Source organism: Colletotrichum aenigma, assembly GCF_013390185.1.
Source record: "Colletotrichum aenigma strain Cg56 chromosome Unknown KSG_Cg56_contig03, whole genome shotgun sequence".
NCBI classification, from domain to species: Eukaryota; Fungi; Ascomycota; class Sordariomycetes; order Glomerellales; family Glomerellaceae; genus Colletotrichum; species Colletotrichum aenigma.
In genome coordinates, this window is record NW_023500909.1 from 5,277,540 (window position 1) to 5,294,228 (window position 16,689).

Consider the following 16,689-nt stretch of genomic DNA (forward strand, 5'->3'; position numbering starts at 1 on the left):
AAAACGAGCAGAAAGAAACGAAGATGCAGCCTCGGGACGAATAAAGAATTATAATCACTGCTATTCCACCAAGCCACATATTCACCACCTTACTCGGATTCGTTACTCAAGCGGCAATGGCCAATCGCATCACTGGAATCGCGCAGAGGAGTGTCACCGACATGAAAATTACCCCGCAAGATGTCTTTCAATGCCCAGAACATGAAGAGACATACCGGTTAGTTGCCGGCTGATGTTGCATTCCTCGGTTGTCGAACCACTTGCGTGAATTGAACTGAGGAACAGTCTCATGATATCAGAAGAGCGTCTTACAGACACCCTCTAGATGGCACATGCACTTTTGCCTCGGTCAGTCATCATGATGTTCCTGCTGCCCCTTGTGATATTCGTTGTTTATTCGTGATAGCTTCCTTTGCACCGAGTTGCAAATTCCCAAAAAGTATCCGTCTATCCGTTGATTGCTCCTCCTCTATCAGTTTTCAATCTGAGCCCAAAAGCAATATCCAACAAAACCTTTATCCAATCCTGACCTCTATAGTGCCCTTTCTTGAGTGTTTCCAATTTTCCAGCCGCAATTGTGTCAACGGCGCGACCGCTTCGTGTAACTGTTTTGCCATGTCCTTGTGTTCATGTCGTCATTTCGTCCACTGTTCGTTGCGAGTCTTTAGATCAAGTGCCCCATTGCGTGCCTAATCCGATCAGACCACGCTTGTTTCCGTAATCGTGACCACTGTCTCCCCTTTCTTGGCGGCGATTGTGACTTTTTTCTCCGTGTATCTCTTCTCGATTGCCTCTAGACTGTGGCCCCGTGTTTCCACCATGTATAACGCTACAACGACTGTGCAGAACAACGAACAGCCCGCGAAGAGGAAGTATGCGCCGAAAGAGGAAACGGAGAGCAGTACCGGAGTGATCAGCGCTACAACATAATTGGCGAACTGTTGGCCTGTCAGCAGCTTTTCACATGAAATAGCTCATGGCAGTCTGCCAGAGAGATCGGCCGAGACTCACCCAGTTGGCGCTCTGAGCTAAGCTCGATGCGCTGCTTCTGGTCTTCCTAGGCAGGCTCTCGACCAAGAACGTGCGGAAGGAGAGCGCCCAGGTAAAGCTGTAGACAATGGCGAATAGGTAGATGGACACAATGACAACCCACTTGCCAGCTCCTCGGTCTGCATGAACTTCGTCGGCGGCGTACAGCGAGCCCATGAGGACCATCAGAGCAGTGATTAGCACACCGCCTAGGAGACTGGAGGTCTTGCGTCCCCAGCTGTCAGCGAAGAACGTAGCGGGCACAGTCGTGGCCAAGATGACCAGCGCAGACACGCCAGAGGCCAGAAACGTCGCCTTCTCGCCGTCCAACCCTGCCTGCGTGAACATGATTGGCGCGTAGTACAGTATTCCGTCAATTCCGCTCCATTGTTGGAATCCCATGAGGAACAAACCGAACAACGTCCTGCCCCTATACGGGGCGGAGAAGGCTTCGCGGAAGCCGGCGAATGCTTGCTTCAAGACTTCAGAGACCGGGGCGTTGGGATCATGTTCTTGGTCGTCAGATGAAAGCTCCAGTATCTCTTCGCCTTCTTTTTCATTCAGTCCGAGCTTCTCGACGACGCGACGGGCCTCTTCTTGCCTGCCCTTAGCCATCAACCACCTTGGAGAAGGAGGAACGATGAAGTAACTTCCGGAAAACAGGAAGCCCAAGAACGAGGCAACAGCCAGCGGGAGACGCCACGCCGCAGACGACATTCCTAGCGTCGCCGTGCCATAACACCTGGCAATGACATGTCAGTATCTCCAACATGAGGACATGCTGGGGCAGCATACATGAAGTATCCAGTCACGATTCCCGTGACGATGGCAAATTGCGGCAAAGCGGTCATGATGCCGCGGATGCGAGCAGGCGAGATCTCGGAAACTTGAACGTAGACATTGCTCAAGAACATGCCCTCCCCAATGCCCTTGATGAGCCTTCCAAGAATGAAGACACCCAGGATAGGAGACGCGCACTCGATGCCGGTGCCGCATCCGTAGATAAAAGCCCCGAGAGCGAACAGGCGGACGTGGCCGAACCGGTCGGCCATGACGCCGGAGACTAGCGCCGACAGGGCGCCGGGGATGAGGACGGATGAGACGATGACTCCGTGCATGGTGGGGGAGAAGTCTCCGAAAGTTTCACGGAAGGACGGCATCGTCGTTACGGGGCCTATGCTGCCCGTGTCGAGGCTAACTCATGGAAAGTTTTCATCAGCAAGGCCGGTGTAGTTGTTGACGGTGAGAAGGGCAAGTACACACCCGAACAGCATGGCGACACATGATGAAATGATGCTGGCTCTCACGTAGAGAGGAGCCGATAAGAATTTCATGTCAAAAACGGTACTCGAGATCTGTTGTATGTGATTCTTAACGGGCACGAAGCATCAATGTTTCCTCTTTGCAAGATGATTTTTTTCCTTTGCAGTTGGCATTTGCAAAGTCAATACCAAAAGCCGGTGTGTGAAAATTGGGTTTGAGCCCAACGCCGCCCGCCACAGCGCTTCGCAATGCCCGATTCATCGAAACCCACTTGTAGAGTTTTGCCTTATCGTGAATTTCGGGCCCGTGGAGGTCCACATCTCATGCCGATAGGGTCCATTGGCGTTGTAAAAGTTGCCTCTTTCGGAAACTTTGGCGGAACGGCGCATGTGAGTAGTGATTTGTCTCAAAGATAAGCTGCATTATAATGGGCCTAGAACGCCGTGATCGTCGAGTCAATTGGCGTATGAGAAAGGTGTGGTTGGTTCTGTGCTTGTTAGTAGCGGGCTGACGCTGCCAAGATCTCAGCTTCTCCCAACCATTTACGCAGGCTGGTCTGACGAGGCACGAGGTAACACCAAATCAAAGGTTTTTGAGATGAGACCCTCCCAGGAAAAATTGACGGAAAGCAACACCAAGTCTCTATTAATATCTACAGGCCACCATACCGCGCTTCAGTTCCAATGAGACCCCGCTCATTTCCGTCGTGCCTTGAACGTTTTCAAGGGGTTTACTTTCCTGGTTCCGACCTTCTTGCCACGTCCAAACTTGCCCTTCTTATTCCTCAACTTGCCGCCGACCTTTCTAAATGGCACCATGCCGACCTCGTTCGAAGTGAGCGAGTCTTTGCCCTCCTTGGGAAGCAAGTATTCGGGTATATGCTTGAGATGGGGCTGCTGTCTTGCCGTCCTCAGCTCTCCGTCGTGACGTAGGTGCTGCAGTTCTGTAGGGTTCTCCTCGAAATATCTATAGAACTCAGTCAGTCGTGCCTCACAGAAACAAAGGCTGCACCGATAATGTGTGCTCAGAATGCCTTACCTCTTCAGCTTCTCACTCTTCAAGAGCTCCTGCTTCAACTCCCTCATACGCGCCTCTCTCACAGCCACCTTCGTGACTGCTCTCAACGCATCGTCCAGACGGTATCGGAACGCGTCCAGATGCTCCTTCTTGAAGTTGTATGGCTTCACCTCCTTGCCCTGCTTCGCCTGCTGCCTCTTGATCTTGGCTAGCACCTTCTCGTCGTTCTCCGCAGTCTCGATGCTGGTAGGCATGTGCTTGCGGTACAGCTCCTTGGGTACGTAAAACGAAAGGGCCATGCCTGTCCTTCCCGCACGTGCTGTCCGACCAATTCGGTGTGTGTATGATGATGCAGACGTCGGCAAGTCAAAGTTGACAACGGCTGCCACATTCTTGAAGTCGATGCCTCGTGATACGCCAAACTCAACATCCCGCTTTGACGACTTCTTCTTGTTCTTCTTCTTAGACTCCTTCTCCTTCTCCTTCTCGCCTCCGCCGTCTTCCTCCTCGCCATCCTTCTCTTCGACGCCCATAGCGCTCTTCTCGTCGGACGCGATGATGATATCGTAGACACCGCGGTTGAACTCCTCCAGCACGTGTGCTCTTGATGTAATGGGAAGCTCGGAGTTAAGAATACAGCTTCGGACCTGGAATTGCTCGAGGAAGAGCTTCAGGCGGTATGATCTGTCGACGTCGTTGACGAAAATGAGACACTTCCCCTTGACCAGCTTCAGCTTAAAGATGATGAACACCAACAGGAACTTCTCGTCCTCAGCGCAGCTCACAACGAACTGTGACAGGTTATCACCCTCCGTTTCCTCATCGTCCAAGTCGAGGACGGTCGGTTTCCGGGCGAAGATTCCTTGCAGAGAGGTGACGTCGGTTGACAACGTAGCGCTCATCATCAGAAGCTGAACACCCTTGGGGAGTTTCCTTGCGATGTTCTCCAGATCCTCACTGTAGCCGTATGAGAGGATAAGGTCCGCCTCGTCGAGAACGAGATGGGAGAGTTTTTCGAGGGACAAAGCATCGTTGAGAACATTCCTCCATGCGGTGGCAGGTGTTGAGATGACAATATCGGGGAAGTTAGACAAGAGGGAGCGTTGAACAGCATCGGAGATCTTGTCGACAAGCTTGACGGCGTGGATGTCCTTCGCGCAGTAGGCCGAGAATTGCTCAATCGCTTTGAGAACTTGGTCGGCGAGTTCGCGTGTCGGAACGAGAATAACGGCAGTCGTGGCAGGAGAGGAGTCGGTCTGGAGGGGGGCTGGTTAGCAGCGGTCGCGAGGGCATTGGTCTGCAGTCTCTTACCGTCTTGCGCTTCAGGATGCTAGACAGTACGGGCAAAACGTAAGCGGCGGTCTTTCCAGAGCCACAGGGAGCCTTCGCGACGACATCCTTGCCGTCAAGAGCGAGCGGGATTGCCTTCTGTTGGACTGGCGTCGGGTCCTTGAAGCTCTCCGCGGCGACGCCCTGCACCAGTCGCGTGTCGAGGCCAAGATCGCTGAAAGTGAGTTCCTTCGCGGCAGGCTGTGGCTCCTGAGTCTTGGCGCGCTTCTCCTCCTTCGGCGCGGAGTCGTCGGTCTCGGTATGCTTTCTCTTCATTGTGGGAGTGGCAGTGGTGACGGCGGTGGTAGCAGCGTTGTCGATGCGACGATGTAGGCGGCGATTGAGTTGAGGCGGCTGCACCTCAGCCAGAAAAAAAATCTGGAGGGGCGGGTCGAGACTTTTCTTATCTTATCGGCAAGCACAGACACCGGACGCACGGTTATGTCAGCCAGTACCCACTATCTCCGCCCCGGGGCCGGAGCCGGGGCCGGGGTCGGAGCTGGGACACGGACGACGATGGCGGACAAGGGCAAGGACGATGACAGGGGCAACGGTAAGAGAGACGAAAATAGTTGCGATGATAGAGACGACAAGGTCATGATTTTGCATTCAAGACATTCCCCTAACTCGCCAACAAACATGCTGGTAATGAGCTCATCTCTTCCACAGGCAGCAAGTACGTATGACCACAGGTAGAGGAAGCGTTATCCAAGTGAGCTTAATTCAGACGAATGATAAAATAAATTATTGTAAGTTTACCGCAAAATATTTGGTTGCAAGTTGCGCTAATTCTAATCGATTCTACTTATTGCAAGCAACACGCTCTCTAATACGCATCATTCACAATATCGCTCTCGTTTTCATGACCCCGTGGTCATGTGATACTGGTCAACAGGCCTAGATAAGAAGCTCTACAGCCACCTTCATCGACTATTTCATCCGTGCCCAGGAGTAAACAATGCCGCTAACGAAACCAATCGCTATCGCAGAAACGCTACCCACCGTTACAGGGGCTGAAAAGAAGATCAAGCCACTCAACGCAACTGGTAGCTTATTAAGGGCGCCTACCATCGAATATGTTGTCGAAGAGGTGACTCTGATGCACCATTCCAAGCTATACGAGATGGTGATAGCACCAAGGCCTGAGTAAATCATGCCGGCTATGATACTGTGTCGCGTCGACTCGGGAAAGTTCTTTCCCAAGTTGGCAGCAGACCAGTCTTCCACCATAAGGGAGCAGGAAAGCAGGATGGGAATTGTCAATAAGTTGTTGTAAAACATGGCTGATAGATGGAGTCAGTAAGAAAGATCCATGAATTAAATTAGATGAACGTACTGTCCCAATCGCTAAAGTTCATCTTCTTGATGATCTTACGCATTGACAGGAGATATGCGACGCTGCACACAATATTGATGCCCATCCAGGTATATCCGACATCAAGATTTTATGACAGGCTTGAGACGCCTTTACTCAAAGACGCGTTGGCGGCGCTCTGTATGTCGGCCCATGCTGCAACGATCGAGCTCAGGACCATTAGGCAAAATGACAGGAAGGCCAGTGGGGTGACCTTGCCTCCAAACAACAGCACTTCGCCACACGCGATGACAATAGTGGTGAGATTTTTGAAAATGGTGTAAACCGGGACGGACAGAAATTGGAGCGCTTTGTTGCCGGTGTAAATCATGCTCACGAGAAGCAGAGAAATTGGAAACCCTGCATGAGACACAGGAGTCAGCATGTGGAGAAGCAATGAACAAAGAATGACGACGTACACTGTTTGGCTTTTGTGTAATTAATGGGAGCTAGATTCCGAATCATTCGCAGTCTTTTGGCGAAAATAATCGCAGTAGTCGAGACGATAGCTTGGACGGCAACGTAGAAGAATGTCAGGTTCCACGAGCTCCCTGACACAACATATTTGTTGACGACTGTCATGCTGATAGAGGACAAACAGTACGCAACAATGGATAAGGCAGTGCTGTTTTCGATTTGCCTGGTCGTGGTTGAAGCGCCATTGTAGTCGCTCGCAAGCAGACCAGAAGCGGCCTTATCGGATGGTTTCGCGTCGCGGCCATCGTAAGCGTCATCCGGGATGTTGATGACATGGTCCCCCTTTTCGGGATTAGACATCGCGAAGAGTAGACGAAGGCTCTCGATTAGATGGAAAAAACGAAGAGCACGGGAATTCTGTGAATAAATTGTGTATGAATTTTCCGTTTATATGTACAGCTGAGAAGGTTATTTGGAGAAGAGCGATAGCGAGAAGAGGGGTTTTCGACGTGTGCTTGATTGTGGCTGTGTTCAGTCTGCAGTCAGCCATCTAATTCCCCCAATACGAATTTCTGACCACACTTGGGGAGGCTGTGTAGCCTGTGCCGCAATGTCACTAGTGTCTCACTTTTATCAATACATGTCTTCGGTTGATCTCAAAAAATCCTTCTTTTCAGATAAGTCAGAGAGAAAAGTACAGCAGTTCCTAGGTTTGAAGCCTTGCTGATTGTTCTTGTCAAGTCTCTCTGTGAACTTGAGCGCGTGAGGTTGATGCAGCTGCTGATATCTCGGATCATTTAAGCTTCAGAGCACTTGATAATAAGTCCGGCCACATATGAAAAGAAAACATATTGATTCATAGAATTTTAAAATGAAACAAAAGTAATTGTCACAGCGGTGCACATATCGAAGGAAGAACTCTTCTGCGCACTACGAACTTCATTTTCATTGGTATTAAGGATATTTCAAGTCTACATTCTAAACTGCAAAACCCATTGTCAGATGATCAGTGACAGAACAGTGTTGTGCAAGAGCTATAAGTTTGCGTTTGACAACCTGTGATCTGAATCTTTGCTTGAAATCTCTTACTGCGGCTTTCCAATCACGTTCTTCTTCCAACCGTTGTAGTTGACGATCTTGGTGTCCGAGAGGAGCTTCCAGTCCTTCTTGCAATCGACTTGAAAGCCCAGAGCTCTGTCGTTGACAAGGTCTGTCGGGATGACCAGCTGCTTAGCACCCTTAGCAAACTTGACGGCGTCGTTGATTTTGTCAATCTTGGACATTCGAAGAGCGCGATTGAATGCTTCGTCATCGACCTTCTTATTGTTGACAGTCTGCGTGGACGCCCAATCATACTGCGCACCGATTTTCCACCAGGTGTTCTGGGGAATCCACGCTTTGATGGTGTTGTCAACGGCGATTCTGTTGGCAGTAATAAGACAATGCCTACACAAGAGATACTAATTAGACGTGAAGCCTTATTTGCGATGTAACGAATGCTTACCAGTCACCAGGGTTTCCTTCCCACTGCCCAGGTCCAGGAGTGATGTAGACACCTTTGCCGATTTGGGCTCCGCCAGTGGTCAATGCCGGCTTGTAAACGATTCTGTGATTCTGGTTGTAAATCTTTGCTTGGTCCTGATTCACTCGTTAGCTTGCAACTCACTGAGGTCACCACTTCATGGGACACCTACCGGATGGACGGTTCTGTAACCAATTGTGATGCGGTCTCCGTGGAGCGTTGATTTCGGCTTCCCTCCCAATCCACAGCAGCCTTGGCGAGGTTCTATGGGCGCTGAGACAACGCTGCTAACGAGAACTGCAGCCGAAAACAAAGTAAAAATGTTGGGAAGAATCATGATGAGGGCTCTATTGGATGATTTGGCGAGAAGTAAAGTTGTGTGACAATTCTGTTTGATGCATGAGTGGATGATGCTCTCTTCTTCGGCTAACAGAGCTTCAATTGTCGAATTTATAACTCTTTCAATGGTACCATCATCTTTTGGGATCTATGTTGAACTGTTCGTATGTTAGTGCCAAGAGAGGTCCTGAGCGATGCTATCCTGCTCGGTATTAAGCTCGCTGCGCAACGCACGATGTAGGTGGGCCTTGGAGGATATCCGCATCGCCAAGACATGGGCCTTTTCTAAAGTTAGAAGGCACTTCGAGGTAGGAAAATCAGTGCCAGCTGAAACTAAAGAACCGTAGCGATCATGATTCGGGTATAATGCGATCTATTTTGCGAAGATACTCTGTTCTTCAGACCGTCAAGGTCAAAACCGTTGACAATGAGGCCATAAGAGCCTAGTTTGGCAGTGTCCAGATGTGCTTGGCTGGCCGCCCTCGAAATTCTCGCGAGAATTTCACCTCCCACTTCAGCCGATGGCACCCATAATTATTCAATTGCGCTTTGATTGGATATTCCCGTTCAAGATGCCGGTTACCATTCTTTCAACAAGGCCTTGAGCTTCAATCTGGCGCAAATAGATGTGCGCGTCGTCAAAGATGAAGACTGAAGAATATTCTGCGTAATGCTCAGCCGACGTCGCGTCCTATCCCTTGCCACAAGCTCCCAAGCCTGTATTGTCTTCTGTGAAGGCTCAAAAGGCCAAGTAGACTCAATTGTGAGTTTTGTCTCGTTACGGAGGACTTCGTAACGAAGCAAGAATCCCTTGCCCACGGCGCCATGCCAAATCTCCATGGTGTGTAAGCGTGGCATACGCCACGCTGCCTGACTTGCCGCCAACAGTACTTCGTTCGTTTCGATGGAACCCGTACGTCTTGTAGGAATTTGGGAAGTAAGTGAGAGACTTCTGAGCCTACCCCATAACCTCATCCCGACCGGCAAAGCAGAAATTCTGGTCTCGGAATAGAACGGTCGAAAGAAGTCACTCGCTTCTACCGCGTGGGATATGACAAGTGTTTGCAGATCAAAGCTGGCCCTAAGTGCAAACCACCCCAGTTGCGCATTCCTTGGCTTATATTTTCGGTCATGCAACCAAGATTCCTGAGCCTCCCATATGGACACTGTGAAAACCTTTGGCGGTAAGTTCGCCAACAGACCTCCGCATGCTTGATTTCTCTCTGCTTGACTCTCACCATCGATACTTAGCCACGGCATGTATTTCACACGCCTCAAGCCGTCCAGTCGCTGCAGAATTTTCTGTATTGCAGAAGATGACAGAGACCGAAACATGTGACGATTCGGTGAGAATCCTGAGATGACTGGGACTTGCGGTAGCGAGATCTCGCCGTCCCGACTAGAAAAGTCGAGTAAACTTCCAATGAGGCGTTGTTTTGAGCCAAAACGCGAAAAGACTCTCGATTGTTGTCGGTGGGTGAGAACGCCTTGACTTTGGTCATTTCGACTGGACTGATCGTCGATTTGCGCATTACGAAAAGAATGCCGAGTCTCACTGGGCGAGCTAGCACACATCTCAAGCCAGATGCAGTGGCCGGTCGGTAAAGTCCAGGAAGACATCACCGAGAAGAGAGATACCAGTCCTTCGGTGAACCTGGCGTTGTTTTTAAGGATAGTGGCTTCATCTTCTTTCTTATCGCATCCATCACAGGTGTAGCTTCTCAAAGAAATGTGGAATGTGATCTTTTTACACGCTGCTACCCGGCTGCCGCTCATATAGGACTGAAAGGTGATGATTTCGAAGGGAGAGTACGGAAGACTGATACTTCGGAATGTAACTTTCTCAAAAAAGGCTTGCCAGTCTAGACAGACACTGGCGTAGTTGGAAAGTCGGCCAGTCCCATGGCCGGCTTGGAAAACCAGGAATTCCAGAATAATGAGCTGTATCTCAGCGGGCAGCGTCTGCCATTGCAAGCTAGTGTTACCGCTCATTCGAACTTAGTTAGTCGATTCCTCTGTTAGGTTTTGCCCCCCTGCTTGGGTAAGGAGAAGCATGTTCTCTCGATATTTATTTGTTTGTAAGTTGGTATTAGTCGAAGATGTGATTCAAGGCGAGGCAGGTTCGTAGAGTGTGAACGGGATCGTTTGTGCTCTGATTTTGGCCCTCGGTATTGTCCTATTCAATGGCTACTGAGATATAATTGTGGTGAAAATTAAGTTTTCAAAACAACGTGTGTCAATCGAGTCGGCTGATTGAAGTAGGTACCTGTCTGTACTAGGACCTCTCTGGTGTGTGTTGGGGGGACCTTTCCGGTCAACATTCGAGACGACTGTCTTCAGTGATAATGTGCAGGATTCTGGATTCATTTAGGTCTGGCGATGAAGTCCCTTATAGAGAAAAACTCCTTCTCTTGCGAGGTGCTGAAGCCGAAAGTTTCCAAACCCAAAAGAGGTCTAAGACGAAAGGATATATTGAAAATGACTTTCGTTGGAAACTACAGTATGTGCGCTGCCTGCATCTGCAGGTCCTGAATGCAGAACCTCAAGGTAACCTATCTCCGTTACGCGGTGCAAAAGATGTGGATTAAACGTGCTTCAACTCCAGGAGCAGTCTATGAATCAACTTATTACCAAATGCCGTTTCATCGTTTGAAGCTGGAATCGACTACCTAGACGGAATGAGTTGGGCAGCCTCCCTGGTAGCACGCATTTGAAGGAGTTTCTCAACTATCAGACTATGTAGTTTGCCGTAGATACTAACAGTTGCCTTTACTGCTTAAGCGCAAGCTCTGGATAGCTCGGCAAGGGCCAGCCTCCCTTCTCCTCGCTGGAGAACTTGGTTGCTATTTCAGGGACGCGCAGTAGGCAGAGAATCCAGACAATCCAGTGCAGGATGAGAACGCCCCAATACGTGTCTGGCATGGTCAGCCTGATCATCGGCAGGCTGAGTTTCTGACATTCATCGATGAAGGGACGCAGAACCTTGTCGTAGTTCTCAAAGGCGAGTGGAAGATCATCTGGATGCCGACTTATCTCCCCTGCCAAGACATATGCTCCCACGAAGCTGCTAGTTGTGCCCATGGCACTGAAGGGCGAGGGACAATGTGCCGCATCGCCAAGAAGAACAACGCGGCCCTTGGACCATGTCTTGGTCTGGACCTGGACGACTTCCTGGCTGTAGAAGTTCTCGGTTGTCTTCATGCCCTTCATGAAGCGATCCGTCTGCCAACCAGCGTTTCGAAACTTGTGCGCCCAGAACTCCTTCTGCTGCTCCACTGATCCCCTGTGAATGAGTGACGCCTCATTCGAATGGTCTTTGATGAAGAAGTAGACTTGCGTCTCCGTCGGTTTGTGAGTTCTACGAAAGACCATGCGTCCTTCTGCTGGATGGTACACTCTGCCAATATTGTCGTCGCCGTCCTCACGCGGAATGAACCAGTATGATGCATGCAAACCCAGATGGCGGTAAGGGTCCGGGGCGTCCGTTGGCTGTGTGGCTGTTCGAATCCTTGAACCCTGACCATCGGCCCCGACGAGCATGTCGAAAGTATCGGACGAACCGTCAGAGAAGTGGGCGATAACCTCTTTCTCATCCTGCTCGAAACTCTCGACAGTCTTCCCGAAACTGTATTCGACACTGTCCTTCGTCGCGTCGTAAAGAATGCGGACAAGATCACCTCGCATAATCTCATACTCAGAAGTCCCACTTTGAGCACCTTTGCCGGACGTGTTGGCCATGAGAGTGCCGACGGCTTTGCCAGTGGAATCAACTATAGCCATGCCGGCCTCGTCGACTCGGTTCGCTCTAACGGTGTCGAGAAGTCCCATGCGCTTGAGGACCTCGATACCTTGCTCGCGGAAGTCGATTTGTGCTCCGGTCGCTCTCAGTACCGGGTAACGCTCGACGATGGTAACACGATGGCCTAGCCGTGCAAGCCAGAATGCCAATGCTGGCCCAGCGCAGCCACCACCGCAGATTAGAACTTTGAGGCGGGTCATAACGATGAAAATCAGCCGCTGTTGTGACTGCTAGGCGGGGATATGATCTTGGGTGTGTTGCCTGATGTGTCTGACACGCATTCAAGGGCGCTTTTAAATGGCCAACGTAGCTCCTTTATAATCATGAGGTCCCTTTAAGACTCTAGACATAAGCATTTGGGCTCCCGATAGTCCTCAGCCACCCATCTCATGCGGCAGATCAACAGCCGTTTCCGGCGAAGGGAAACACGGTGTGTACGTAAGCCAGCCCTAGAAACACGACTTCTTTGCAGCCTGGATATCTGTATATATGGCATTTGGAAGGTCATTGAACAGTTGGGCAGTAAGCTCGGGACATTACTGGCAATGGCGGTTGAGATGCATCCTCCATCTGTTAGCAGCTTGACAGTTTGTGCGGGGATGACATGATCCTTGCAGCTGAGGACCCCTGAGACTTGCATGCCTAATTACGGCTAGCAGGCGCAGAGCAAACCTGTGCTGTAGTGTCGCCAGATTCCGTTGCTTATCGACTGGCGGTGCTTTTCTTCAGATGAGTATCGTCGAGAACGTGAGGCGAGCCCGTTGGTCTGATTTGAAGTCTCCCGCGTTGCTCAGGCTGCCCCTGAGTAATTCACAGACTGACATGTTATGAGCGGGCAGGCAATTTTAGATATTCTCTTTTCAATGTCGCACCCCTGTATATCCATCCCGCTCCTTGTCTCAAGGGTCAAAATGCTCAGCTGAGCCTGGCCCTGCTCCTTTTTGGGGCTTTCTGGAGCGCATTACCTTTTAAGCGACATGCGGTGCAGAGCTTTCCTCGACAACCCGATCGGCTACCATACGCATTTTCTTCTGTGCACACCCGCATGCTTCTTTTCACCTGACCATCACGAACTCATCGTAGAACCTGTCATTGCCTTGAATGAGTGAATCTGTGTGGCCGAAGGAATATGGGCGATTCGAACGATATCGCGCACCTGGACCGCGCGTCTGTTGAGCTGAGAGTTAAGAAGACAAAGACCAGGAAGGCGAAGAGGAAAGAAGGAGGGCGATTGGACAAAATCGCTCAATGGCTGCTTGAAAATCAGACCGGTATGTAAGAAAGTGCTGACTATGTCCCTGGCTGCAGATATTACCTCCCAATGCCGCACCCCATGCAATGCTGACATCCAACCCATGAACAGGCCTTACGTTTCACACCATCTGGCCCCTTCTGCTTGCGTACATCTTTATCCCTGCAGCCCGTCCCTTCACGTCAAAGTTCTTTGAGCTTTCATACTATAACCCAAACACAGGCAAATATGGCGCCGGCCATAACGACCTCTGCTTCGTCGCTCTCTGCGTAGTGCTCTGCATCGGTATCCGCGCGTCCTTGATGAACCATGTCCTCTCACCCCTTGGCAGGCACTGGGGTATCAAGAAGGAGAAAGATGAGACGCGATTCGCGGAACAAGGTTGGATGCTGACCTACTACGTGGTTTTCTGGCCTCTGGGAATGGTATTTCTGACACGGAGCATCAACCGACCACGAAACCCACGAAACTGACTGGCCCTTAGTACCTCTACTTCAAATCACCTTATTATCTCAATATGAAGGAGTTGTGGTCCAACTGGCCTCAGAGAGAGCTCGATGGCCTCATGAAGATATACATACTGGCTCAATGGGCGTACTGGGCCCAGCAGGTCATTTCAGTCAATATTGAGGAAAAGCGTAAGGACTACGTGGAAATGCTGGTCCACCACGCAATCACGCTGTCTCTCATCGCCGCAAGCTACGCATATCATCAGACACGAGTCGGTCATCTGATCTTGGTACTGATGGATGTGATTGAGTTGATCTTCCCAGTGAGATTAGTGGATACGAAAACGCTGCAGAGGATCCTTGCTAACAATACAACAGCTGGCGAAGTGCCTCAAGTACATCGGCTTCAAGAAGATCTGCGACGTGGTCTTCGGGTTTTTCTTGTTTGTCTGGGTCTGTACCCGGCACGTTTTCTACCTCATGGTATGTTGGAGTGTCTACAACGACCTACCAAAAGCCGCAGAGATGCCGTGTTTCCGGGGCGCACCTGGCGAAATCGAGGGCCCATTTCTCGCGCCGACAGAAGGCTGGTCGCATCTTCTGGAGCCATTCAAAGACCCTGCAGGAACTGTGTGCTTCACCGATGGCGTTCGCCGGGGCTTCTTGACGTTTCTGCTGGCCCTCGAGGTCGTCATTTGCGCGTGGTCATACTTCATCATCCGCGTGACGGTGCGCGTTCTTAAGGGCGCCTCAGCTGAAGATGTCAGAAGTGACGTGGAGGAGGCTGAGGAAACGGAGATCGAGTACGAGGTGATGGAGGCTGTTGAGAAGGAGGTGGGTGTTGACTCCATCGATCTCAAAGCATGGGAGTTTCGCAACGCCAAAAAGAGTACGGGCTCGAGGGTAACTGGCGCCAGACTTCGCAGCCACAGCGACCGGAAGGACTTCCTGAATAGGATTGGTTGCGAGAAGCAGATTGATTAAGAAACATGAGCGGGATACCATGACTGGCGATTTCGTGGACACTTCATCCGGGGAAATTGTTGTTCGAAAAAGTACGGTATCACGACTAAAGAGGTTCTTCAACCACCATAAGAGTCCAAGATGAGTCGTCAACACGACTACCGACGAGATTTTGTCTTGTATTCAAGAGCCATTCCAACGTTTTTTCACTACATCTGCAGCACAGATCAGCTCCTCCTCCGATTTCAACATGCACGATTGACGCAAGGGGAATGAGACATCTTTACCGCACGCTTTTCTCGTCGCTTACAACCCTATCAACCACTAAATTTGGCGGAGGCGACACAGTTGCATCAATCTGTGAAAGCAGTACTACGCGGGGCTGGGAATCTCTTCCGCCTCGGCCAAGAAGAACTTTAACGACGCTTTTTTCATATTTGGACGCATACTTTAGTAGCAGAAGCCGATATAGGCTGCTAGATGCTGACTTTGAGTCTCAACTCCGTAGACCGGCTCACAGTAATCTTGAGTTGGAAAGGCAACAACGTCTGCTGGCAACAGAAAGTCTTAGAAGGGGCTTAATGGGGCAATTTTGACTTGGTACATAACTCTGGATATGACGACACAAATACGTTGACCCTTAATGTTTACGTCGGGCTTACTTGAATGAAAATGTGCAGTTTATAAATTCAATGACCACTCCGCAACTATAGTCCGCCCTCGGTCCACATTCAAGCCGCTTGAAAAGAGGTGTTGCGAAGGAATCGAAAGACATGACCGAAGCCTAGACACCATGTTCTTCGGAGATAGACCAGTTTCTCAGCCATACATAATAGCAGGGCAAGATTTCTAAGCTCCGCTTGGAATGCAAATGGACTATAAACATTTCGTGGGTATTGTGTTCATTGGGAGTACTAAGAATGGATGCCCTCGATTAAACTGTGCTGATGAGCGAGCACGTCTGCCAAAATGAGGTGGACAGAGTAATGCATAGCTACAGGCGTGTCTCTTGGTCTTGAATGTACCTACCTAGGTAGTATGTAGTCAATTTCAGGACAAGGACGGCTGACACTAAATTGGCAGCAGCAAATATTCTCCTATCTTTCGTCGTCTACCTATTATCGATGTAATTCCCCATGCTTTCTGTCATCTCTGTACTCTGAATTCTTGTTGGCTTATTTCGCGGAGAGGACTGGGCTGACCAACCAGAACAGAATTCGGCCGAGTCTGGTGCCATGCAGTCATCAACGAATGCCAACCACAGCAATTGACTTAGGTACGCCCGGCTTGGTAAGCACTAATGATCTGTCTGCTTACACCTGGCCTTAACCTTTGATTATATGCCTGAAGCTCTATTTAAGGTAACTCGCAGCCCCAACCGGTATTTGGTTAGAATCCCTCCTTCTGGCATCTGTGGACCTCATAGATAGCAACCTACCGAGCTACAAGACTACGCACAACTTCAAGAGGCTCCACATCATAGAAGAAACTCTACGTCGCAGCTACAAATTCTTTCATGATGGCGTATTGCGATTCTTGTGCAAAGCTCACTGTTGAATACCTTTTCTACCAGGATATCAAATTCCACCACGATCTTAAATCCCTCAAGGAGAGCGCCGAAACAGGCTGTGATTTCTGTGGTCTTTGTTGGGTCAGTATTGAGGCCAAATGCATGCCTCAGTATCTTACTGAGCTCCTCAACGGGGAAAGACCAAGCTCACTTGATGGAGACCAGCCATGGTATCCCAGCATCTGGCTTCATGGTCAAATCGTACCTGTTGCATCGGATAGTGCAGATGGCGTTTGGATCACTTGCGGACGAAGTCGGACATCGGTCGACTTGGGTTTGTCAGAGACCAACCCTCCCGGATCCCCACTAAGCATCAAGCTATCGTCTTACGCGTGAGTGTGCAATATTGAACCCCGTTCAACAAATACTACGTACAGTTTCATCAG

General features: G+C 50.1%; 6 protein-coding genes across 6 annotated transcripts; 1 reads left to right on the forward strand and 5 right to left on the reverse strand.

Annotated features, from left to right (window-relative positions):
• Positions 1-698: 698 nt before the first annotated feature.
• On the reverse strand, positions 699-2,147 carry mfs1-5 (MFS glucose transporter mfs1; the record flags this gene model as incomplete). Its single annotated transcript, XM_037320638.1, has 3 exons — positions 699-938; positions 1,012-1,771; positions 1,825-2,147. The coding sequence occupies 3 exons, from the start codon at positions 2,145-2,147 to the stop codon at positions 699-701; spliced, it is 1,323 nt and encodes a 440-aa protein (XP_037180567.1).
• An 840-nt stretch (positions 2,148-2,987) lies between these two features.
• Positions 2,988-6,017, reverse strand: DBP9 (ATP-dependent RNA helicase DBP9; the record flags this gene model as incomplete). The annotated part of the gene is made up of 5 exons (XM_037320639.1): positions 2,988-3,258; positions 3,331-4,565; positions 4,621-4,992; positions 5,707-5,921; positions 5,975-6,017. 5 exons carry the CDS (start codon positions 6,015-6,017, stop codon positions 2,988-2,990), a joined length of 2,136 nt encoding a protein of 711 aa, XP_037180566.1.
• Positions 6,018-6,083: 66 nt separating this feature from the next.
• VRG4-0 (GDP-mannose transporter) lies at positions 6,084-6,769 on the reverse strand (the record flags this gene model as incomplete). The annotated part of the gene is made up of 2 exons (XM_037320640.1): positions 6,084-6,352; positions 6,412-6,769. The coding sequence occupies 2 exons, from the start codon at positions 6,767-6,769 to the stop codon at positions 6,084-6,086; spliced, it is 627 nt and encodes a 208-aa protein (XP_037180575.1).
• Positions 6,770-7,380: 611 nt separating this feature from the next.
• Positions 7,381-8,268, reverse strand: CGCA056_v005389 (uncharacterized protein; the record flags this gene model as incomplete). The annotated part of the gene is made up of 4 exons (XM_037320641.1): positions 7,381-7,387; positions 7,499-7,855; positions 7,914-8,047; positions 8,104-8,268. The coding sequence occupies 4 exons, from the start codon at positions 8,266-8,268 to the stop codon at positions 7,381-7,383; spliced, it is 663 nt and encodes a 220-aa protein (XP_037180574.1).
• Positions 8,269-11,039: 2,771 nt separating this feature from the next.
• Positions 11,040-12,269, reverse strand: CGCA056_v005390 (Uncharacterized protein; the record flags this gene model as incomplete). The annotated part of the gene is made up of 1 exon (XM_037320642.1): positions 11,040-12,269. One exon carries the CDS (start codon positions 12,267-12,269, stop codon positions 11,040-11,042), a length of 1,230 nt encoding a protein of 409 aa, XP_037181566.1.
• A 929-nt stretch (positions 12,270-13,198) lies between these two features.
• CGCA056_v005391 (Sphingosine N-acyltransferase-like protein FUM18) lies at positions 13,199-14,754 on the forward strand (the record flags this gene model as incomplete). The annotated part of the gene is made up of 4 exons (XM_037320643.1): positions 13,199-13,340; positions 13,433-13,746; positions 13,806-14,093; positions 14,149-14,754. The coding sequence occupies 4 exons, from the start codon at positions 13,199-13,201 to the stop codon at positions 14,752-14,754; spliced, it is 1,350 nt and encodes a 449-aa protein (XP_037181567.1).
• Positions 14,755-16,689: the final 1,935 nt, after the last annotated feature.